Source organism: Ixodes scapularis, unplaced genomic scaffold, assembly GCF_016920785.2.
Source record: "Ixodes scapularis isolate PalLabHiFi unplaced genomic scaffold, ASM1692078v2 PGA_scaffold0__279_contigs__length_252992795, whole genome shotgun sequence".
Taxonomy (NCBI): Eukaryota; Metazoa; Arthropoda; class Arachnida; order Ixodida; family Ixodidae; genus Ixodes; species Ixodes scapularis.
Window position 1 is genome coordinate 179167799 of NW_024609835.1, and position 21519 is coordinate 179189317.

The window sequence follows — 21519 nt, forward strand, 5'->3', positions numbered from 1 at the left end:
CAAACTGACCACAAACAATGAGAAACATTGATGTACATCAAAGTAGTGCCAGCGTTCGATACGAATATAAAGTTGAATAGCAGTGCAATAATATAAAGTTTAGAAAGTTTGCACAACTTGACTGTAACAATCTTGCAGTGTATCAGTGATTGAGCTGTATTCGTTTTAGCATCGAGAAAGTGAAATTAACGCTCGGTGCAATGTTGGCACAAATTCCTCCCGGTTTGGTGAAACCTAACAGGACGAGTACTTTGGTGCAGTTTGGCCCAGCAACCAGATCGCAAAATTCGGGAGAATTTAATTGTGGGCATGAATTTTAGCTTCTAAGTATATGCACCTGATCTTCCGTAGGATTGAAAAAATTCATATATTCGAGCGAACTCGCATACCTGCCACAAAGTTGTCACATTCATTGAGCTTCCCTTCCTTTTCATTGAGTGTGCCCAACGAAAAAAAAAAAAAAAAAAAAACATTTTATGACTAATCTGTCTTATAACAGAGGGAGACAGATGTTTATTTTGTCGGAGTTGCGCAAGAGAAGCACCGCATTAGTCTTGACAACCCCGCTTGAGCGAACGGCATAGGTAGCCGCAGGGTGGGGCTCATGGCGATCAAGGGGTCAGCCTCTTGGGGTCGCGGGGGAACATGGATGTTTTTCTGATGTTGTCCAGCCCCAGGTACAACATGGTGACACGCTCCAGGCCTACGGGGAACAGGGGTCCTTGTCAGTTCTATTAATTTTATTTTTAAAATTGTTTTGAATATATTGCAAGGTTAGCAGGTTGGCAGGCATGTCAAAAGCAAGAGCACTTTTAATTATTGAATAATAATGTAAAAAAAAATCTGATATATCTGCACTACTTACAGTATTGTGAAATTAAAAATGGCACGAAGACGGACGAAGGACAAGTACCATGAACACAGACAACAGTGCATCTACTCGTCCTTCATCTTTGCGCTGTTTTTAATTTCACAATGCAGAACCAACTAGCCCAAATTTTAATAAAGAAAGAGTCCCTAAAAGTGCTTTTTGAGATCCTCGTTTTATGGTCATAACTCAATGTGCGAGCTCTAAGCATCCCGAAAAACCCGAAATTAAATTCATGTGCAGCAGATTTGCATATTAAAAAAAGTGATCAAAGGTTGCGACGCTTACCGATGTCGCAGAATGATGGATGGCACTATTGAACCTTGCTGAATATGGTCGAACGACAGACGGCACTTGTCAGTCACTCGTGAGCAATGGGGTCCCGCATGGATGAACGGCTGACCAGACCCACTCAACCACATCGCTGACGCCATCGCTCACGAGTGGCTGACAAGCGCCGTCCGTCGTTCGACCATATTCAGCAATGTTCGGTAGCGCAATCTGTTGTTCTGCACCGACGGTAAGTGTCGGGCAATTTTTTCTCCAGCGTTCACTCTGTTAGAGTGAAAACCTTACTCTTAACCTCTCACCGACTATAGTTGCGTTATCGCAGTTTGCATACATAAAATATTTCTGAATAGTACCAATAAAGTAATGACCATGTAGCAGCCTTCCCTACCGATTCAGAAGCGGGATTTGTTGCTGTCGCTTACCGATTCCGCCGCCCGCGTGCGGTGCCACGCCGTACCGGAACGAGTCTATGTAGGCCTTGATCTTGCTTACATCTGTGGGGCAAGAGTTGCATTGCAAATATACATTATATAGTAATTTTATGTTGCCGTTCACATTCTTTTCGTTCCTCTGGAAGGCTATGTAGCAAAATTGAAATACCGAGAAGAAACATTTCTCACACTTCAAATAAATGCATGTACGTACTTGTAGTAACGTCATTGAAAACTTGACCTTATTAAAAGTGTTGAAATGCACGTATATACAGTGCAATCCACTTATAACAATACCAAATATAACAATGTACTGTTTATAACAATCAGTTTATAGAGTGTCTAGACTAACAACGATCAGTGTCTAGTCCAGATACGATTGAATTTTCAGGTTTCCTCTCAAGTTGATTACTCTGTATTATAGGGTCGGTTAGATTTCTATTTTTTTGGGGTGGGATAAAGTTTCATAAGCCCCTCTTCTGGCTATGCCACTGCATGGTAGTACTAAAAGTACAGGAGTATAGACTTGCCAACTCCGTGTTCCTTGGCCCGTTCGGTCAAGAAGGTTGGGTCGTGAATTCGCTGAGCCCCCGACAGGATTTCTTCTCCTCGCATAAACATGTCGTAAGAGTTGGACACTTTCTGCATTAAAAAGATGTGTGCATGGGTTAGTTCTTGCTTCTTCAACTGACACTAAACTTTTGAATCCCCTGTACCGGGTCCACAAACAATGATTGGTGTAAAGAGAGCCATCGGTCATTGTGGGAATGAAGGGCCATGACGGGACATTAATATAACCTTGTAAGGTCGTAAAACTATGTGGTTTTCACATGCTCTCATAATAACTCCACGTTCATTTGTGACTAATCAGTTATAGCTGGAAAGTACATTACCATTTGACTGATGACCCAACTGACTTGCTCGCCTACCTGATGGGTGCCTTTCCTCGATACACAGCTGTATCGCAAAGATATAGACGGACACGCGGAGTGGCTCTGTTTACCAACACGGCCGGAAGGCCGCGCATGCGCGGAAGCTATGTGAGCAAAAGCAGCTCGGCTCTGTGTTTTTGCCATTGCGTTGTGTGGCGTGCGCTCGTTGTTAACGTTGTAGGGACGCTTCTAGCTTTATTTGTGGTTCGTATTTCCTGACAACATATGTCGTATGCTATGCCCAACTATTTGAGCACGCTACCCGAGCTTGAACGGCAGCGGTATTGAAACAAACTGTGCGTGGATGGCGTTGCCTTCGAGGATCCGTACGCCGCAAGCAAGGTCCGCTGGACATCCGACGTGAAGTTGCTGTCACCGAAGCCAACGGTTCACGTCGTCATTTATTTAGTTCTTTCGCCAAGCCAGTTCACGGCCGACACCGTGTGCAGGCGTACAAGTCTCTCGAGGCCTACAATTCCTTCGAGTCAATTTCCGCACTGCCGGCGGGAACTAACGTGCGTTGCTTTTTCTCAGTAGTGGTAAAGCGTTCCTTTTATTTTTATGTAACGTAGCTCGGTAACGCGTACCTTTTATTTGCAAGGAACGAGTAATGTATTTCGTTACTTTTTTTCGGAAACGCCCACCACACTGCCGTTCTGTCGCCGATCCCCTTCTGCTTGGTAGCACGGGCGTAGCGAGCCTCCGACGAGCGCTTGGCCGGTGCTTTGTGCACAAATACCGTGGAAACAAAATCCGGGTGGTCTCGATCAGACGACGGTTTCCCTGCCCACAAGCAAACCTCGGGACGGAAATTGAAATGGAAGCCGCACTTGTCTTCAAGAAAGTGCCTGCCGCACAAACGGACGTTCGCGCAAGGCGACCATTCTTTTCGATCGAAGGGTATTATCCACCTACAGTGCCTTTCAGAGTCTGCCGGGAACTTGTGGAAACTCACTCCGCTACTTTCTTTGTACCTTTCAATGCAATTAACGGCAACACAGCTTCGCGGCATGCTGAAATACCAAGACGCCCGTGCGAAACGCGTGCCCTTTTGCCCACACCACTCTGCTCCGGCGCGATCGCAGCGCCGCCGCAGCTCCGTGACGTCAAGCCCACGTGTCGGTCTAGAGCACACGGAAGACTAGCTAAAATAATTTTTCTAAATTATTGACAAGTGCTTGCTTGTGCCGGAATTCACTCGTAAAATTCAAGGACAATCGTTGCTATGTGCTTCCATAAGCGTGGGGATGTTTTATTATTTTACGTTGACACCGTAAAACTGGAATCTCGTACTCCTCTGCTGGGTTAGTACATAGTCTATAACAGCGTCACAAAGTGCCTGAGCATAAGTTTTATGTGGCTGTACTCTGACCGAATGCACAAAAAGTGATGAGAATGATTTAAGGTGGGAGGTGACAGACTTACGGCATTGTGCGGGTCTGGCATGGTGTAGAAGGGCCGCACCTTGAGCGGGTACTTGTCCAAGATGTAGAAGTCTGTGTCATACTGCAAGGAGAAAGGGAACAATGATGCACACTCCTCTCGGAACGCTGTCTTTCAATCTTGTTGCGCCTTGCTTTGCTATTTGGGAGCTCGCTCGGTCGTTACGGCACGAGCAAGAGGGAAAAAGGAGCACTAAGAAAAATGCATTTATAATTCCGCAACCGCTGTGTAGAATCTCGTATTGTAGCCAGAACCACTAATATATTGCAAGAGTGCTTGTGCAAGTATTCTCCAGGAGTGCAAGCATCTCGTAAAGTGGAGCACAGTGTGTCATTGTGAAAGCTTTGTGCCAAAATCCTTTGGTGGATGTGGAGCAGCCTAGGAGCACTATGATCTTGTGATCTCCATAGGATTTACCATCCTAAAAGCATGAGCATGAAGAGCAAATATGATTGCTCCCCTAAAAGCATGAGCATGAAGAGCGAATTGGATTGCTCCAAACTAACCAGCTGGTTGAATTTAGTGATTAAGCTGGGCATCTTACCTTTGCCTTCACCAGTCGGCCAAGCAACTTTTCGTTGGGGGTGCTCAGGTCCTCTTCATCATCCATTTCCACTCCTGCCGCTCTAAGCATGGCTACAGCTTCAGGGAATTCCAGGCGCAGGCTTTGCTTGCGAGAATGTAAGAACTACACTAGCAATTTCTGTTTCCCTAAACACGTTTTTATGAATGCATAGTTGTGTCCAGTGCACATTTCCAGGGCACTTGGAGGGTAACTGTGGCCACTTAATAAAATGTTGCTGTAAGGCTGGGGCTCTTAGTGTGAACAGGACTTTAGTATGGGCTTCCTCACTTTCTACAAAAGAGGTTTCGAAAATATTAAAACCCACAGCTGTAGCTCATTTATAGAAAATGGCCTCTATTGCCTGAAACACCCCTCTTCAGGATTTTTTAAAAGTTTTTATCACATGCAAAAGCTTTGCGACTTTACACAGAAGAACTTGTTTTCTTGCTTTCTAAAAATCTAATTTTGGAATACTCTGTAGTTGTAAGTAAAGTCTATCTGCACCAGAGAACCTATCTTTTATACTTTTGTTTCCTTTTTGTAAATACTGACATTAATCAGGAAGCCAGTAAAAGTGACTGAATCTGTCAAAGGCAAGTTTCACCTTTAATTTGCAGCAAAAATAACTAACCCCTTAAGTGCCTTGAATGAGCTGAGCTCATCGGCCACTTTCTGGCTAAAAATGCCAGGGACGAGCTCAGCTCGTCCGGTGGTTTTTCTTGGTAGCCCTTAATTCCACGGACGAGCTAGGCTCGTCCGAGTAGTTTTGCAGCGCTGATCATAGATGGCAGCACTCATTTTAGTTGGCAAATATTTTTTTTGCCTCCGTTGATTTTTGCGTAATAAACTTCAAATTTTATGTGTAGTACTAGAGGAATAATAATTCAAAATAAAAAAAATATGGCACTTTTAGGTTACTTTTGAAAAAAAAAAAATTGGCACTTAAGGGGTGAAAAAAAAGTTGAGCCTGCCGAAATAGTTTTTACAAAAATACAAAGTATACAAGTTATGCAAATTGTGCAAAATTTGATTTGTGTGTACACAACACAAATCTGAGTGACACTTCAGGCAGATGCACTTTTGTTTTTTATTTATGAAACAAATTTGTTCCGATACTATAAATTTACAACTAAGTTCAGAATTCACTTAGCTACCAAAGGTTGGAGAGCACTAGCAAGGAATATTTCACCACACAAGCACAAATGCTCTGTAAGAAGACAAAGATAAAGCCAACTGTTTAAATCACATGAAAGAGAAATAGCACAAGAGTCCTTCTGCTGCCTCTGTAACAGATATAATAAGTGAATGTTCCCCCACAGTAAATGTAACTTCCAGAATTTCTTTCGAAAGATTTTGGCTTTTCTTAGCAGAAGTTACAGAGCAATGCTGGTGTTTCCAAGTTCCTTCAGAACAGATGGACTTTCAATTACCTACTATCAAAAGAAAGTGCTTGACACCATCCTACCTGGGTTCCAAGAACTTGAATGGAGGAGCAGGGAACTGACGATTGACAGCGGCAATTTCGTCAGAATACCTAGGAACAACCAAACGATAGAACATAATCAAAATTCATGACCAGGAGAACAACCCATTTCCAAAGTATCATAATCCCCGATTCACAAGAGTTGCTTGCCTGTCACGTAGTCCTTTGAAGATGTCCACAAACATCTGGCCTATGATGTCCAGCACCTCGTGGTAGTGATAGTTGAAGGCCATCTCCAAGTCCAAGCCCACAAACTCGCACAAGTGTCTGTGTGTATTGGAGTCTTCCGCTCGGAACACTGAAATTCACCCACGAGTCGCCACAAGAACTCTATAGATGAGAAGAGGCTACTGAGCAGACATTAATGTTGCATATAAAACAAGTTGCCCTTGCATATGAAGCAAACCTAGTTGTATCAATATGCCACATACTTGCTGCGGTGAAACAGTTACTGTCGAGACCGGTTACACCGAAGTCGGTTATAACGAAATAGCGGCTACAGCGAAGCAATCACAATTTCCCATTCCCTTTTGCACTTCGTTAACCGAAGTTGGTTATAACGGAATAGCGGATATAGCGAAGTGATTTCCAATTCCCGTTGACTTCGTTATAACCGGTCTCGACAGTACCACAGAATTGTCCATGCCTTTTTCCAAAGTTATGTAGAGTCAAACACAGAAAGCAAGACAAATTTATCCATTCCATGAGTTTGTATATTTTTGTGATCCCTTCTACATATTGATATGCCTGTTCTTATTTTTTGTTTATTATTATGCAGACTTTGCATAACAACTCCCAGCAGATGAAAAAAAAAAAATTCATGGAGGGATTGAGGCAGAAGCAAACACTCACCGGCTCCAACAGTGAAGACCTTGTCAAAGTCAGAGGCGATTGCCATCTGCTTGTATAGTTGAGGGGACTGGGCAAGGTAGGCACTGCCCTTGAAGTAGGACACCTCAAACACATTGGCACCACCCTCACTCGCCGCTGCACATGAAGGGAAAAAGGCCAGGTTACTGCATGCCCTTCTCTTCCATGGAAGGTTCCACGGAAGAGAGAAGGCCATTCTGTGCTTACCAATCGTTTTTAATCAATCAAGCTTTTTTTTTTTTTTATACTGATATAGGTAAGTTTATTTGTTGATATTTTCACTCCAAGCTTCCACCACCTAGCCACACCTCTGTGGTAGCCACTGCCCGGACATGGGCGGCCCGAATAAGTTTTTGTCGCTCTCTCTCTATGGTAAATTGCAGCGTGATATGCTCAGGGACTGATTTTTGTGGACTGTCTGAAGTGGGTTTGAAGATTTGTTTAAGTGATGTTTATAGTCTAATTTTATTGTTTAATTTTGCCACCCCCCTGCCTCCCCCCCCCTCTCCTAGGGGCATTTAAGGCTCAAATAAATTAATGAAATGAAATACAAAATTTACAAGTTTGGTGGTTTGCAATAATAGAAAAATTAAGCAGTCCTGTGTTCATCCACATAACAGTGGCAGCGGTAGCTGTGACACGTCACAGGAAGTCGTTAGGCATCGGCGTCGCGTTTACGCACCATGGGGCAGTAGGGTGCACGAACAAAAGCGTTTGGAACAAAACAGATGTCTGTCTTGTTCCGAACGCTTTTGTTTTGTTCCATTTTGTCTTGAACGCTTCTGTTTCTTTTTTGATCCAGAGCGCAATCAAAGTGAGTCTTCCGGCACGAGATCTTGGCATTGAAAGTGCAATGACAGGAATTTTTTTCAAGGAGCGAGTGCAGTGGGCATTGGGTACTACAAAAAATCTCAAGTTTAAGGTAGGTTATTAACCCATTAGCTATCATGTGCGTCGTGCGCTGCCGGGCCATGTGTGCCGCACATTATTTTCCTAGAACAGGGCCACACTAGGCGTGACTGTTTTGCTTGTATAACAGGCTTTTACAGTAAAACTCTGTGCAGAAAACATGTTTAAGTGGTTTGTTCAAGCCTACAAATCACTAGGCCCTCACAGATTCTTCCTCGTTTGAAAGATAGTGAAGAACTCCAGCCTCGGTCGCTTAGGCGTCGCACAACCAGTGCTATCTTGTTGTGATTCAAACTCAGAACTGCTGTTGGAATCGCTCCCGTCGTCGACAGAAGGCTCCGAAAACCAGGGTGTCGAATTGGAACCGAACCGAACCGAAAACCGGAACAGAACCGTTATTTTTAGCCGAACCGGAACTGAACCGAAATCGTCGCCGCCATCTTGGAACTGAACCGGAACTGAACCGAAAAAAAAATAGAACGGTAACCGGTTTAAAACGGTTCAAGGTAATTTATTATTTTATTTTTTGCTAGTTTCACAAAATGAACATTGGGAATAAAAAATTGGCAGCTGTATTTCTATTGATCAAAGTGTCATATACAGAATTGCAACTTATGGTAAATTGTGGGTTTTCGTGGCACTTTTGTATTGGCACTATGATTAACCATGTCACGTTTTCATGTGACGTCAGGGTGTCAATACATGTTGTCAAGTAATGTCACGTGACGTCGTGGCGTCACGTGACTCACTGCGTCAACTCGATTTAATTTGAGGAAGTCACTACATGCATTAGCCTTGTTGACAGCGTGACGTAACATGTCATCGCGATTTTGCACCGAGTCACGTGACACCGTGACGTAAGCGGTTTTCATAACACCTAGTCGAGTGCACGGGTTCTTGCCAGTCAGCATCGTCAAACATTCGGGTAACGGCTCATGTCAATTAAATATGATAATAGCCCAACTCTAAAAATATCTGAAGCTCAGCCCAAGCTTTTGCCTTCCAAACCCTAGCCACCTAGGGCATGACTATGATGAACACTGACGGTATATAATTAGCGTCAGATCACGTGGCCGCTTGTTCAAATTGCGAGTTGAGGAGGGAATCGACAGCTGTCTTTTTCCTTTATTTTTTCTGCATCTGCTATTGCGCGGAGAGTAAAAAGAATCCATAATTTTGCAAGCTATAAACGTCAGGGGTTACTTCTTAGCAGTATTTATTGAAAGTACAAAAAAATGTTGCAAAACCAATTTTACATCATGGAGGCACCCAAACATTTTTTCGTTGCTGCTGAACTGCATCCGAAACATGTCGCCGAGGATAGAAGTATTGAAATGACTAAATGCGACTCATTAATATGACGTTCGATAGAACTACATGTGTATACGGAAGGAATACTTAAAAAAAAAAATATTTTAGTGACCTCAGAGGGACAGCCGAACCATGGCAGTGGCTGTAAGTCTCACACGAGCGTCGTTCTCAAGTTGTTGCCCAAGTTTCGACCCCCTTTGTATTTCTCTTAAAGAAGCTATAAAAAGATTCCTATACATCACTAAATTCTACTCAGGATCACTCCCTAACGTTAATAACTGCTTGAACTTGGCTTTGCTTTTTTTTTTAGCTAGGCAATGGCAGTCGCCAAAAAGTTAAAGAAATACGGGCATCATTCATCCCCTCAACTCGGAGCCCGAAGCGGCCACGTGGCCTGGTGTCTGTCTTATTCCGCCAACGTTAATCATACTCCCGCGCTGGGGTTGGAAAGGAAGAAAACGCGTGCTGGGAGCTTCAGGCATTGTGAGAGTTCGGCTATTCTCATTACCGCAGTGGTTGGACACGAGCGACTACCCAAGTGTCCGCCGAGGCATTGCTTGTTACGAGCCGATGTACAGTGCTCACGCAGTTCTCCTGTCCAATCCATGAGCCGCGCTCGACTGTCGTGAGGCGGGTGGGTTTGATCCCACAATTACGTCATCAATCTTTTCGAAGGCAATACTAAAAGAAATAGTCTCATTTATGGCCTCGCAATTTCACCGCGACAAAGAAGCTTCTGATTCAGTGGCGGCCTTTGCGAGTATACTTGGGTCAGACTAGGACCAGTATGCCTCTGCAAAGTCATGAACATTCCAACCCGATATCGTTTTATGACCCCTTTAAACTTCACGGGGTGCAAAATAAAAGCAGTGAAGGGTTGCTGTTAACAAGTGAAAACTAAAATTGTCGAATTAGCACACACGAACGGAGGAGACAATTTCTGGGGAATACCATCAGCCTTTCCACTCCGGTGAAGAAGGAAGACCAGCGAAGCTCTACTATGGTGGAAATGAACTAGCTGCCGGCCGCAAGTCGACAAGCCAGAGTGGAAAGGCTGCAGAAGGGTTTGGATTTGGGCTAGTTGGTTGAACATGTTTAGGGGTTAAAAGCGCTAAAAACGACGGACGAGTAGGAGAGACATACACCACAGAGCGCTACTTGCAACTGGTTTATTATTGGAAAACCCACACGTACCACGAAACCAACAAGACACACATCCGATTCAGTTCCAACCGTCGCTAATCAGAATTCTTACTCTTACACCATGGCTGATCGTAATAACGATAACTCAGATTCAAACAGGGTTATCGATGGGGCACTTACACACTTACCCTCGTCACACTCGGAAATAAAAAACGCTTCCGTTATCTCCCTTGTCTTTCTCTTTTTGTTTCGTGCCAAGATGACGGTGTTGTCTAAATAGGGTAAACACTCACACCTACTGCAATGCACTGCAAGATCGCCAGAGGGGGCTAACCTCAATGACAGGGCATGTTCCCTCAGTCTTTCGTTCACGCATCGCTCCGACTGCCCCACGTATACCCTCCCACAAGACAGAGGAATTCTGTACACCACCCCCACTCTGCATCCTACGTATTTTGTTGCGTGCTTTTTCTGACAAATATCCAACCGTGTGTCACCCCGTTCCACCCTCCCACATAGCTTGCTTAATTTCTGTGGAGCTGAAAGGAGAACCGAAATGCCATGCTTTTCCCCACATTTTTGATGTTATGGCTAACGTTGGTCTTTTATCTGGATTGCCCCCCTCTTTCCTCTTCCCACCTCCACGAAACTTTTTTAGCAAGCCCTCTACCACCCCCTTAACGATCTCACATGGAAAGCCTCCCTCCTCCAGCCTCCTCACTTGTAACCCGAAGCTTTCGGCTACGCTGTGCTGACAGGACTTCGTTAAGGCCGCGTTCAGGCAAGTTGTGGCAATCCCCTCTTGATAAAATTGCACGGACGATCGAAGAAGCTCAAGAGTTAATCGTTTTACGGCGTAAATAGTGTATATGGCCAGAACAACGTGGAAAATATATTCTCAATTTAGCGGTTCAAACCGGTTCGAACCAGTTTGAACCGTTATTTTTGGCTCCCCGGAACTGAACCGGAACCGAACCGAAAGCCGTGAACCCAAACCGGAACCGAACCGATAAAAATTTCGGTTCGACACTCTGCCGAAAACTCACTATCCTCACTAGACGTCCCACCATCATCGCTGTCGAAGAGGATATCCACGATTTATTGACAGAAAGGCCTCACTGTACACTGGATGCCGCCATCTTCTCCAAGCAGACAGCGATCGAGCGGAAAAGACGATACACAAAAGAACAAGCTCAAACAAACAAAGTGAACAGAATGACTCTTGCCATCTGTTGGCAATGTATCCAACTACACTACCCCTAGTCTACATAGTGTGCCATCTACAAATGGCTCTTTAAAACAGAAATTCATGCAACCCGGCGAATCGCCGGCTTTGACAATATGGCCCCTGATGGCACGCCCGGCGATACGCTGGCTTCGGTAGCGGATGGTTTAACGCCGTGGCGTGGCTCAGTGGTAACGTGCCTGTTTCGCAGGTAGCGGTCCCAAGTTTGATTTCAGCGGGCGGTGGGCGGCTTTTTACAAAGATTTGCTAACATTGATGATGGACATCCCACATCAACAACTGCAACATCAGCAACGGACATCATTTTCAGTAGTTGGAAAAGCCCGTAACAGCTATCGCTCTAAAAGTGACATGGACCAAGAGGTTCAGAGTACAATCTGATTGCGGGAGAGCCTTTGCCACCCCGTGACTGCGTGGCCACCCACCAGATATGATCTTGGGAGTGTGTATCTCCATGAAGCCCCTGGCGGCTAGGGACTCCCTGAAGAGGCTGCACACCCCAGCCTGCAGTCTGTAGATGGCCTGGTTGGCGGGTGTCCTCAGGTCTAGGATGCGGTTGTCCAGACGAGTGTCTTGGTTCACCCTGATGTTCAGCCCTTCTGGATCCTGCGCTGGTGCACGTTGCTACTCAATCCTAGCACTTAGCCTCGGGGACTGTCCCTGGGGTTCGATTTCGGTCGAGCTGAGAGCAAGAGCGTTCTCGGCCTCCGATTAGACGTGACGCAACAGCAAGCGCATAATCAACCAAAGAGACATTTTTTATCCGTTCGTGAGTTCAAAGCCAGGCAAAGTATTGGTGACAACATCCCACCAATTCTCAAGTAGTGAGAAAGGTCTTGCAGCCTCTGACATGCTTTTCTTTAGTTCTCCTTCACCCACAAGTCAATGTCAGCTCATGTACGGCAGACGAACAACTTGAGATTTGCAAAAGAAGTGCAGATTGTCAATGGCTTCCAACATAAAATAGCAGACGATTACAATCTCCGTTTGCACCCAATTTCTCTCCACCTCGGCACCCCGTTCGTAGCAGACAATCACCTTTTTTTCAGACCGTTGGCGGATGACGTACCGTGTTTTGTTTTATTTTTGTCTGCAAATGACGCTTTGTAGCAGACGAACCACATTCTTTGCTCGCATAAGCAGACAAACTGTCTGCAAACGCCATCTTCGCTCACTCCGCAAGAGCCAAATTAGATCTCGCTCTCGCGGAGACCAAAATCAGACCCCTGCTACTGTAGCCGCCGACAAAATGAAAATGACAGGACTCGCCTTTCGAATGCCCGGCCTTCACGCTATACACCTTCTGCTGCATGCGTGTGCTCGAGGTGCACGAGACGCCGAACCATTATCGAATGTAGGAAGCTCGCACTGAAGGCGAGACAACTGAAGCTCCTCCCTGCCATTCTCACCTTGTCAGCGATTATAATGCGAGCCTCAAGGAACTACAATTTCCACTGATCCTGAAAGTCCCGATAAGTTAGCCTTTTCATACCCCAAAAACTAAATCAAGCAACAATATTTTGTTAGGGACCGATTGGCGATGGTGTGGTTACCCACAACTCGGAGACGTGAGCTTGATGGTAAATTTTGTGGATCTTCAAAGACTGGGTACAACAAAGATGGAAGCGCAGGTTTATGAAGAATAAGCATCTAGACGCTCTTCCATACTCAAAAAAGAACCGTAAAGTTTGGAGGGCATTTGGCACGCCCCAGCGAAGCATTGGGGGTTGATTTTGACCTCTCGACATGCAACCATAGTCTCGGTTACGAGGCACTCTCTCGGCAATAAGCCTTCCGTCGGATTGCGGGCACCTCGGCTGGAATTTGAACCCGCCAACTGGAGATCTGCAGGCCAGCGCCTTGCCTCGGACCCACCGAGGCTGGTCCACACTCTTCAATGACATAGCACGTCTCACTGCTTTCATAAAATGCCCGTTCACACCGGTATTCTAAAGTGTATGTTTGCAATTCATGATATAAATTTTATGACTTAAAAGAAATTATAAATCACATCAATTTGGCTTAGGTAGTTTTCTAAGTAAAAATTCTAATACGTATCCTGTACAAAAAATGTTATATAAAAAGTAGGGTTGTGCGAATATTCGAAGAGTAGTTCCGAATAATACACTATTCGATATTCGCTTCGAGAAGAACAGCACTATTCGCGTTTTTTGAAGAGTTGATTGCGGCGAATTAGCCCCGTTGAGTGCGCTTCTTACCAAGCACTGGTGCGCTGCGGAGAAGCAATACCCGCGGAAGCGAGCTCCGCGGGTGTTGCTTCTCCGCAGCGCACTGTTGCTCGCTAAGAAGCGCACTCGATGGGGTAACTTGCCATGGTAGGCACTTGGAAAAGTATGAATATTGTGATAATGCTTCACAGCACACAAGATCAGACACACTTAAAAGGAAAATCACGCATACACAGGAAGAACACTCGCGCAGCGCTGACTGACAACTCAAATGTATTATGCATCATCTTCATCTTCATTCACTCCGATGCAAATGGCAGTGAAACAAAAAAACAAGGATCATATGAAAAAGAGAAAAGGCAAGAACAGAAAAAGGATTAAAAACAAAATATAGAAGGAAGAAAAAATATAGAAGGAAAAAATAATTAATTCCCTGTGCAGCGGACATTGCTACTGTGCTTTTTCTATATAGTTAAACTCTTTTTATAATAATTGTAATTGCATACTTGGAAGTAAAGCACACGTTCAAAGCGGGATGGTGCACCTGTGCCGACTGTATTTGAAAATAAATGAAAACTTTGTGGATGTGTATATCTACATTGTAGTAAAAGATTGAAGATTAAACTGTTATGCAAGAGTACACTATGTTCGGCAGATATGCCCTTACAACCTGCATTCATCATGTACGATTCATTCTTTTTTAACTAGAGATTTTAACTCGAGAAAGCAAGATTTGTAAATTCACTCCATTGGGTATAGTTGACCATCTCTACAGGATTCCTTTTATGTCAAATCAGTCGTTTACTTGCCATCCCAAGACACCAGACCTTGAGGTCACAGTTCATAAATATAGATAGATTAAACATAGCTTATAAATGAACAAGTGGAACAACTTTTACAAGTTTAGCTGGGTTTTCGTCTAAGTATTATGCAATGGTAGTGAAAGGCGTGGAAAAACTATTGGATATTCAAATCAAAAATATTCGGCCAAAACCATTATTCGCTCTAACTCAAAATCCATTATTCGCACAAGACTAATAAAAAGAAAAAAATTATTTTTTGTGGTTTTTCGTTTTAATGAACTTTACAGTAGCGGTGCCCCTTCGTTGATATAGCTTCAGCTTCTGGTCGGCACTGCAGCAACTATTTTGTACACTCAGTAATTTTGGAGGGTTTACCGAAAATAGAGCTGCCACACTACGGTCAGTTGGCAGGAGAGATCCCTAACAAGTTGCCGACTCACGTCCTCATTTTCCGGCCTGGCTGCATCCTCCACCTGGAGCGGCAGGCGTGGCTCGGCCGCACTCACCACAAACAGCTGGTAATAAAGGAAGAAAAACAAAACAAATTGTTATAAAAAAAAGTCAGCAACCTTTTTCCTAGTTTTCTACAAATATAGTGAGACATGCAGAGTGATCAGACTGAGCAACCTGCCTGCTCGATGTGCAGTTCTATGTCTTGCTGAGTGCAGCCTTCCACCTTCTGCGGAGAAGACTGTACAATGCCGTACACATCCAGCAAGGACTCCTTTGTGACTCTGAAAAGAAGCACACATGATGCACAGAAACAGCAGCTTCGTCGCAGCACAGAGACTATTGCTATTGGCACTACTAACTGTCCCCAGACAAATGCTGAAAACAAGTGTTATTTAATAAACGTCAGTACTTTTGATATAGCCAGATCCCTGGTCGCATAAAACCTTTGGTTTCTCTCCCCATCCTCTGAAATCTACAGGTTCTCATCTTTCACTGTAAAAAAAAAGGAAGACGTTTACAATCCTTTGTAACGCCGAATTAGAGTGCAGCTCTTGAGGAGGAGGGGCGAAGGGTACTTGGGGGAGAAGGTGGAAAGTCCCCCACTACTAACATCGGCGTGGATCGACGTGTGCTTAACGCAAGTCCCAGAAAATGCACGTCTTTGCTGAGAGCATCGCGTGTAAATTTGGCGGCAATTTAGCGGGGCAATTTTTTCCCCTAACTTTAGCGGGGAATTGCTTCCACTCGATTTAGCGAGGAAATTTTTTCCGCTAAATTAAGCGGGGAAATTTTTTCCGCTAAATTTAGCGGGTTCTTTTTCCGCTAGATTTAGCGGGGAAATTTCTGCTGCTAAATTTAGCAGGAAACTTTTTTCCGCTAAATTTAGGGAAGATAATTTTTCTGCTAGATTTAGTGGGGAAATATTTTCCGCTAGATTTAGCGGGAAATTTTTTCCGCTAGATGACTGATGACGATGATGTCACTGGTGGTCCTTGTGACATCACGTGACGTTATCATGATGACATCATCGTCATCGTCACTGATGACATCATCAGTGACGTCACGCATCCCATAATGCACCAAACAATTACGCAGACGGCGACGCCACTCAAGCCAGAAACGGGCGCCTAAAAGCTGCGCTCTAAAACACAACCCCTTCTCCCATCAGAAAGCACAACTATAGTGTATCCGTATATGTTGGCATAGACATAGACAAATAGGAGGAGACGATGAAGTGATATTCGACCGCTCGTCATGATGGCCTCGTATCGTCGTTCCTGATACATGGTGTCAGAAGTGGCTCTCCCTTTGTCTGGCAATGGAGGGACTTTGTCCGCCTGATGGTTTGCTGCTCTCAGGAAACATAGCCAACAACTGACGGAAGTTTAAGCAATGCCTAGAGCTCTATGTGGCTGCGACCGAGCTGGCCAAGGCACGCACCAACAAACAGAAGGGTGCGATCTTCCTCCACGTAGTGGGTGCTGAAGCCATCGAAGTCTTCAACACCTTTGGGCTGACGGAAGAAAGGGCAAGCTATAGTGTCCTCGTAACAAAGTTCGAGAAGTATTGCACTCCTAGATGCAATGAGACCTACAAGCGCTATAAATTCAGGACACAAATGCAAGCGGAAGGTGAGCCATTCAAAACGTTTTATCGAGACGAGAAGCTGAAGGCCCAATCATGCAACTTTGAACAGTTGTCCGATTCCATGATTCGAGATCAGATTGCGTACGGCGTCACCGAGAAGTGATTACGAGAAAAGCTCCTTCGAGAAGACTACCTAACCTTGGAAAATTCAGTCACGTTCTGCAAAGCGGCAGAAGTAGGCAAAGAAAGGCAGAAGACCTGGGGCAACCCAAAAAAGAGTGTGGCTCCCATTTCCAAGCAGAGAATGCAAGCTCGCTCTAATACCAAAAGATGTGGAAAATGCAACATTCATCACGAACCACGGAAATGTTCAGCATACAGCAAAACATGCCAGATCTGTGATAAAAAGAATCATTTCTTGGCTTGTTGCAAATCCAAGAAGACAGTTGACAGAGTGTATATAACCCAAGATGATTTTTCAGTTTTGGAGATCGGAAATGGCAGTGCTGACTGGATTATACCAGTGACCGTTTCTGGCAGTGAAGCTAAACTGAAGGTCGACAGGGGTTCCCAAGCCAACCTGCTACCACTATCAACTTTCAAGAAACTAAGGGAAACAAGTGTGTTGAAACCGTCGAAGACTGTACTGAGAAACTACAGTGGAGGAGCCATTGGACACATTGAAATAGCAGAACTGCGAGTCAACGTCAATGGGATAGAAGCAACGCTAGACTTCTTCATCGTCAAGAAAGCAAGTCAGGTGCTTCTCAGACTCTGAGCATGTTAGTCATTTGGGCTAATCAACCATGTCAATGCCATGACAGGTGCCAATGACCATGCAAAAAGGATTGCAGAAAAATTTCCAAAACTGTTTGAGGGTATCGGGTGTACCGCTAAAGAGTAAAGGATGGTTCTGAAAGACGGAATTAAACAAGTCATCCAAGCAGCTCGCCGAGTACCGCAGCTGCTCAAGAAACCTCTGAAAGAAGAAGTAAACAAAATGGAGCAGGCTGGAATAATAGTCAAGACGGAAGAACCGTCAGACAGGGTCAGCCTGCTCATCGTCGCTCGTAAAAAGGACAACAAACTATGAGTGTGAATGGATCCCAGATTCGTCAACGAAAGCCTGAAGCGCAGGAATACGAAATGCCAACAAGGGAAGACGTCTAGGCGGAGCTGGCTAGCTGGCGATTTTTTTCCAGGTCAGACACCAACACGGGCTTCCACCGGATCCCCCCTGGATGAAGAAACGTTGTGCATCTGCACATTCTGTACTGTGTTTGGACGATACCGCCTCAGGCGTCTTTCATTCGAAATTTCGTTTGCACCGGACGTCTTTCAGAAGACAATGATACAGATCTTCGATGGCTTACCAAGTGTTTGAGTTTACATAGAGAACGTCCTCATTTGGGGTGCCACGCGTGAGGAGCACAGTACATGAATCCGAAAAGCTCGTCAAGCGGCTCAAGAATGCAGGCTTGAGATTGATGCAAAATGTGCCAGTTCTGTGTCACATAAGTCATCTTTCTGGGTGACAGTGTATCCAAAGACGGGATACAGCCTGATCCTCAGCTTGTTAAAAGCGTTCTACAGATGCCTGCTCCGACAACCAAGAAAGGAGTTCAATGGATGATGGGTGTCATCACCTCCTTTGGAAAGTACCTGCTTCGAATTTCGAGCAACACCGACAAGTGGCGATTAGAAAGCACTAATAGTATGATTCAAACTGGAAGCTGGAACAGTGGTTTTTGTCGTGTTCCAGAAGTACATTGGCCCTTTGTACTGAACAAACCTTGACGGGATAAACGGGAAACTAATTTTTTTTAATAAATAGATAAAAAGAAAACTGGGTCTTGGTCTTTTCTCAGGACCACCAACGCTGTGCTCTGGCAAAGTTTATTCATAAAATACCGTCTTATTGGAAATTTTATTTTGCCATAGTGACCTTGAAATTCTGAGTTTTTCGGATAAATCCGAATTGTAGAAAATATTACTGGTGAGTGTTTTTCGGAATTTATTGGATTTATCCAAAAAGACAAAACCCATACTTATGACCAACAGCAGCAGACGCTACGAGCCATCCAAGCCAAGTCAGCTCAATGAACTAGCACGTAACTATGCTTTCTGCACATCAGTGCGCCCCCTCTCCAAGATCACGTGACACTCACATGGCGTTGGATTAGTTTCAATGGCTTGTAGCACGTGCGGAATCAGCCATAAGTAGGGTTTCGTGTTTTCGGATAAATCCAATAAAAGTCAATTCAGATTTATGCAAAAAAACTTCAAACTTCAATGTTCCAATGGTGTAAAAAAAAAAAAACACACACACACGCACAAAAAACATGGCACTTTACAAACAAGTTTGGTCAGAGCACACAGTCAGTGGTCCAGAGGAGGGGCCTCTCCAGCTTCCTTTCAAATCATGGACTATTAACAAAAGGGGGTTCACCATTTATCTTGTCAAGTTTTGTTGAGGACAACTCATTATTATAATTTTACCTCATGACAGAAGCCAGTGTTCTAGTTTTCAGTTTGGACTTCTTAGAGGAAGGCAGGGTTGTGTTTTTATTACAATGAAAGCTATGATCATAGGAGGGAGGGGAACAACGAAAGGTTTCATCCAGCCGCTGCACCCCTCGTAGAATGAAATGGGATGGGAAAAAAATAGCTTTTGAGAAACTACAGCAAGAAATTAAGTTTCTTTTAAGTGGCGACGCATTTATTAAAGCAACACTTGTTTGCAAGTTTCGTTGTGGGACGGTTAGTACTACCTATGGCAAGGGCACAAATGCCCAATCCACCTGAAGAAATATCATTCAACACAGGCGAGTTCTTAAAAAAATTCAGCAGGTTTGTGTCCTGATAATATTTGTTTTTATATTGAATATCGAAAAAATGGGCACACACAGCAAAATTAAACTTTGAACTTCAGAGAATCGGGAGCCCATTATAGATAAAACTATGATAAACTCTAAATTTCTGGCATAAAATGAACTCAGAAAAACACCCTCCAAATTTCATAAGAAATAAACTCTGAAAACATGGAATCCTAGTGAAACAAAATACAGTTTAGAGACAAAAGTCTTACTTACAAGGCACAAAACTTGACCATTGCCTTGCTCACTTTCTCAGATACAGCAACAAGGCATTGCACAGTGTACTGCTGCTGACGCAGGACAAAGAAGCACTGTTTTCCTGTGAGAAGAGCGACATTAAGGTTCTTGAACCACTCCAATAGCTCACAAGTTTGTTTACCTTTAGACCTGCTAGTGTGTAGTCGTCCTCTTATCCAGATATAGCTGCCGGCAATAGACGATGAAAGATCTTTGACTTTTGCAAGTTCCCGTGAAACTTTCTCGGAAGATTGCAACATAGCCATCTTGCCGTAATGCCCCTCCGAGTAATCAACCTCAGTATCTCCGGCCTGCTTGCTGGCCTGCAATATGCATACAAAGACGCTGCAACAGTAGTGCCAGAACACTGTTATGGGCAAGGAAAGCATCGAGCAAGAGCCAAATACTGAGGCAGTATGTGAGGAACTTTTAAAAATCAACAAGTGGTCTTGAGAGTTGAATACATGCCGTGTGTGTTACCCATCCCTTTTCTTGTGATTGTATACATGGCTTGCACCAACACGACTAGATCAAAGACAGTTGACAAGCGTCCTAGAGCACCTGGCGCCTTTTCGATGGTGCGTCCACTTAGTGGCACTTGCTAGGCTATTGGCCCGCCCTATGGACAGAAGCGGCGGAAACGATGGAACATTGGATGCGCATTGCCTGTGGTGAAAAGTGATTCTATTATGGTTTTTATGGTAAACATAAAGTATGTGCAAAAAGAGCGTCGTTCAAAAATAGCTTCTCTCTGCTGCCCGTATAGGTGTTGCCACTAGTGGCGCTAGGAACGCTATCCGCCCGAACCTGCTTGTGTGCAGGCAGCAGAGAAGAACCGTTATCGAATGCCGCTCTCCCATGGAGCTTGTTGACCAATGGATCTAAGAATGTAGGCTTGAACTGACGTCACATCGGCGGCCATTGTGGTGAACTTGCTACTTTGTGCATGCTCTCTATAGCACATGTTGCGCACCACCAAATTAAATTTTCTCAACAAGAACAAGTAAGAATGGCCATCAGCATGATATGACGACATCACAATCCTTTCCGTCGCACTGGTTCAGGTTTAATGCTACTTACATCTTCCGCTGACTGTCTGGACGACTTCTTTGCTGCCTTTTCTTGCTCTTTCGCTTGCTTTTTGAGGGCCTTCTTTGATAGTGGCTGGCCGTCCGGTCTGGAAGATAGATAAAGAAACGCTTTTATTGCATTACTGATTCGTTCTGCTCAAATCGAGCGTCGCTAAGCATTTGACGGACCAACCGGCCGCCTCCAATTCGACACCCGATCCCGCTCTCTGCGCGTGGGTGCCGTGGGTATGGGCGAAACGTGATCACAAGGCGACAGATAGACATGTGACGGTTCACCGAGCACGTAGCCTTCACTCCGTATGCATGCCAGTGACTAGATAAACGAAGTGCCAAACACACAGCGGATCGTCACGAGCATAACAAAAATCACAGGGGTATTACTGAAACCTGAGAATGCTAAAATAGAATGGTCAAACAAGCAACGTAGCACTGGTACGCTGTTAGCTCAGATTGCCGGCCTTGCATTGCTCGCATCGCAAAGTACATGCAACCAGCATAAAGCTCTTTTACAGAACACGCATACGCCTGATACTAGCATAAAGGGTTATAAGACGTTCCCGAAGGACGTATAAATACCCAAGTGCTGCGTTTTCGTCTTCTTTCGTCATCCTGAAAGCTGCTGAAAAACTTCAAAGTGTCGATGAGCTCAGATGAAATCCTCATGTGGGCGCCGGATCGCCGGATGTTGCAAACCGGAACTACACTTTCCGTAATTCGAAACCCGGTTGAAAATATGTTGAAAATAAAGTAATTAGAAATTACTAAACAAACGAAACAAGATATTAAATAAA

At 44.5% G+C, this 21519-nt stretch overlaps 1 protein-coding gene across 2 annotated transcripts; it reads right to left on the minus strand.

Annotated features, from left to right (window-relative positions):
* Positions 1-468: 468 nt before the first annotated feature.
* Positions 469-21423, minus strand: LOC8031126 (aspartate--tRNA ligase, cytoplasmic). 2 transcript variants are annotated; one of them, XM_029980631.4, is made up of 15 exons: positions 21305-21423; positions 20718-20814; positions 19780-19960; positions 19617-19719; positions 15116-15218; positions 14925-14999; positions 11918-12098; positions 6866-7000; positions 6164-6311; positions 5996-6064; positions 4510-4630; positions 3948-4028; positions 2121-2232; positions 1582-1653; positions 469-703 (listed from the first exon to the last, which is right to left on the minus strand). In XM_029980631.4, the coding sequence occupies exons 1-15, from the start codon at positions 21334-21336 to the stop codon at positions 612-614; spliced, it is 1602 nt and encodes a 533-aa protein (XP_029836491.2). In that variant the 5' UTR covers positions 21337-21423; the 3' UTR covers positions 469-611. The 2 variants fall into 2 exon arrangements, with proteins under 2 accessions (XP_029836491.2, XP_040360565.1); XM_040504631.1 differs by having other exon boundaries at positions 19617-19960; positions 21305-21416.
* Positions 21424-21519: the final 96 nt, after the last annotated feature.

Bases quoted from the DNA above. Each gene is read 5' to 3' on its own strand.
- LOC8031126 (XM_040504631.1), bottom strand. From the start codon at position 21,336: ATGACGAAAGAAGACGAAAACGCAGCACTTGG. The intron at 12,099-14,924 runs GTGAGTCGGCAA...GCACCAGCGCAG, and splicing joins CCAGGCCGGAAAATGAGGAC to GATCCAGAAGGGCTGAACAT. The intron at 2,233-3,947 runs GTAAGTCTGTCA...TTTTTAATGCAG, and splicing joins TGCCAGACCCGCACAATGCC to AAAGTGTCCAACTCTTACGA.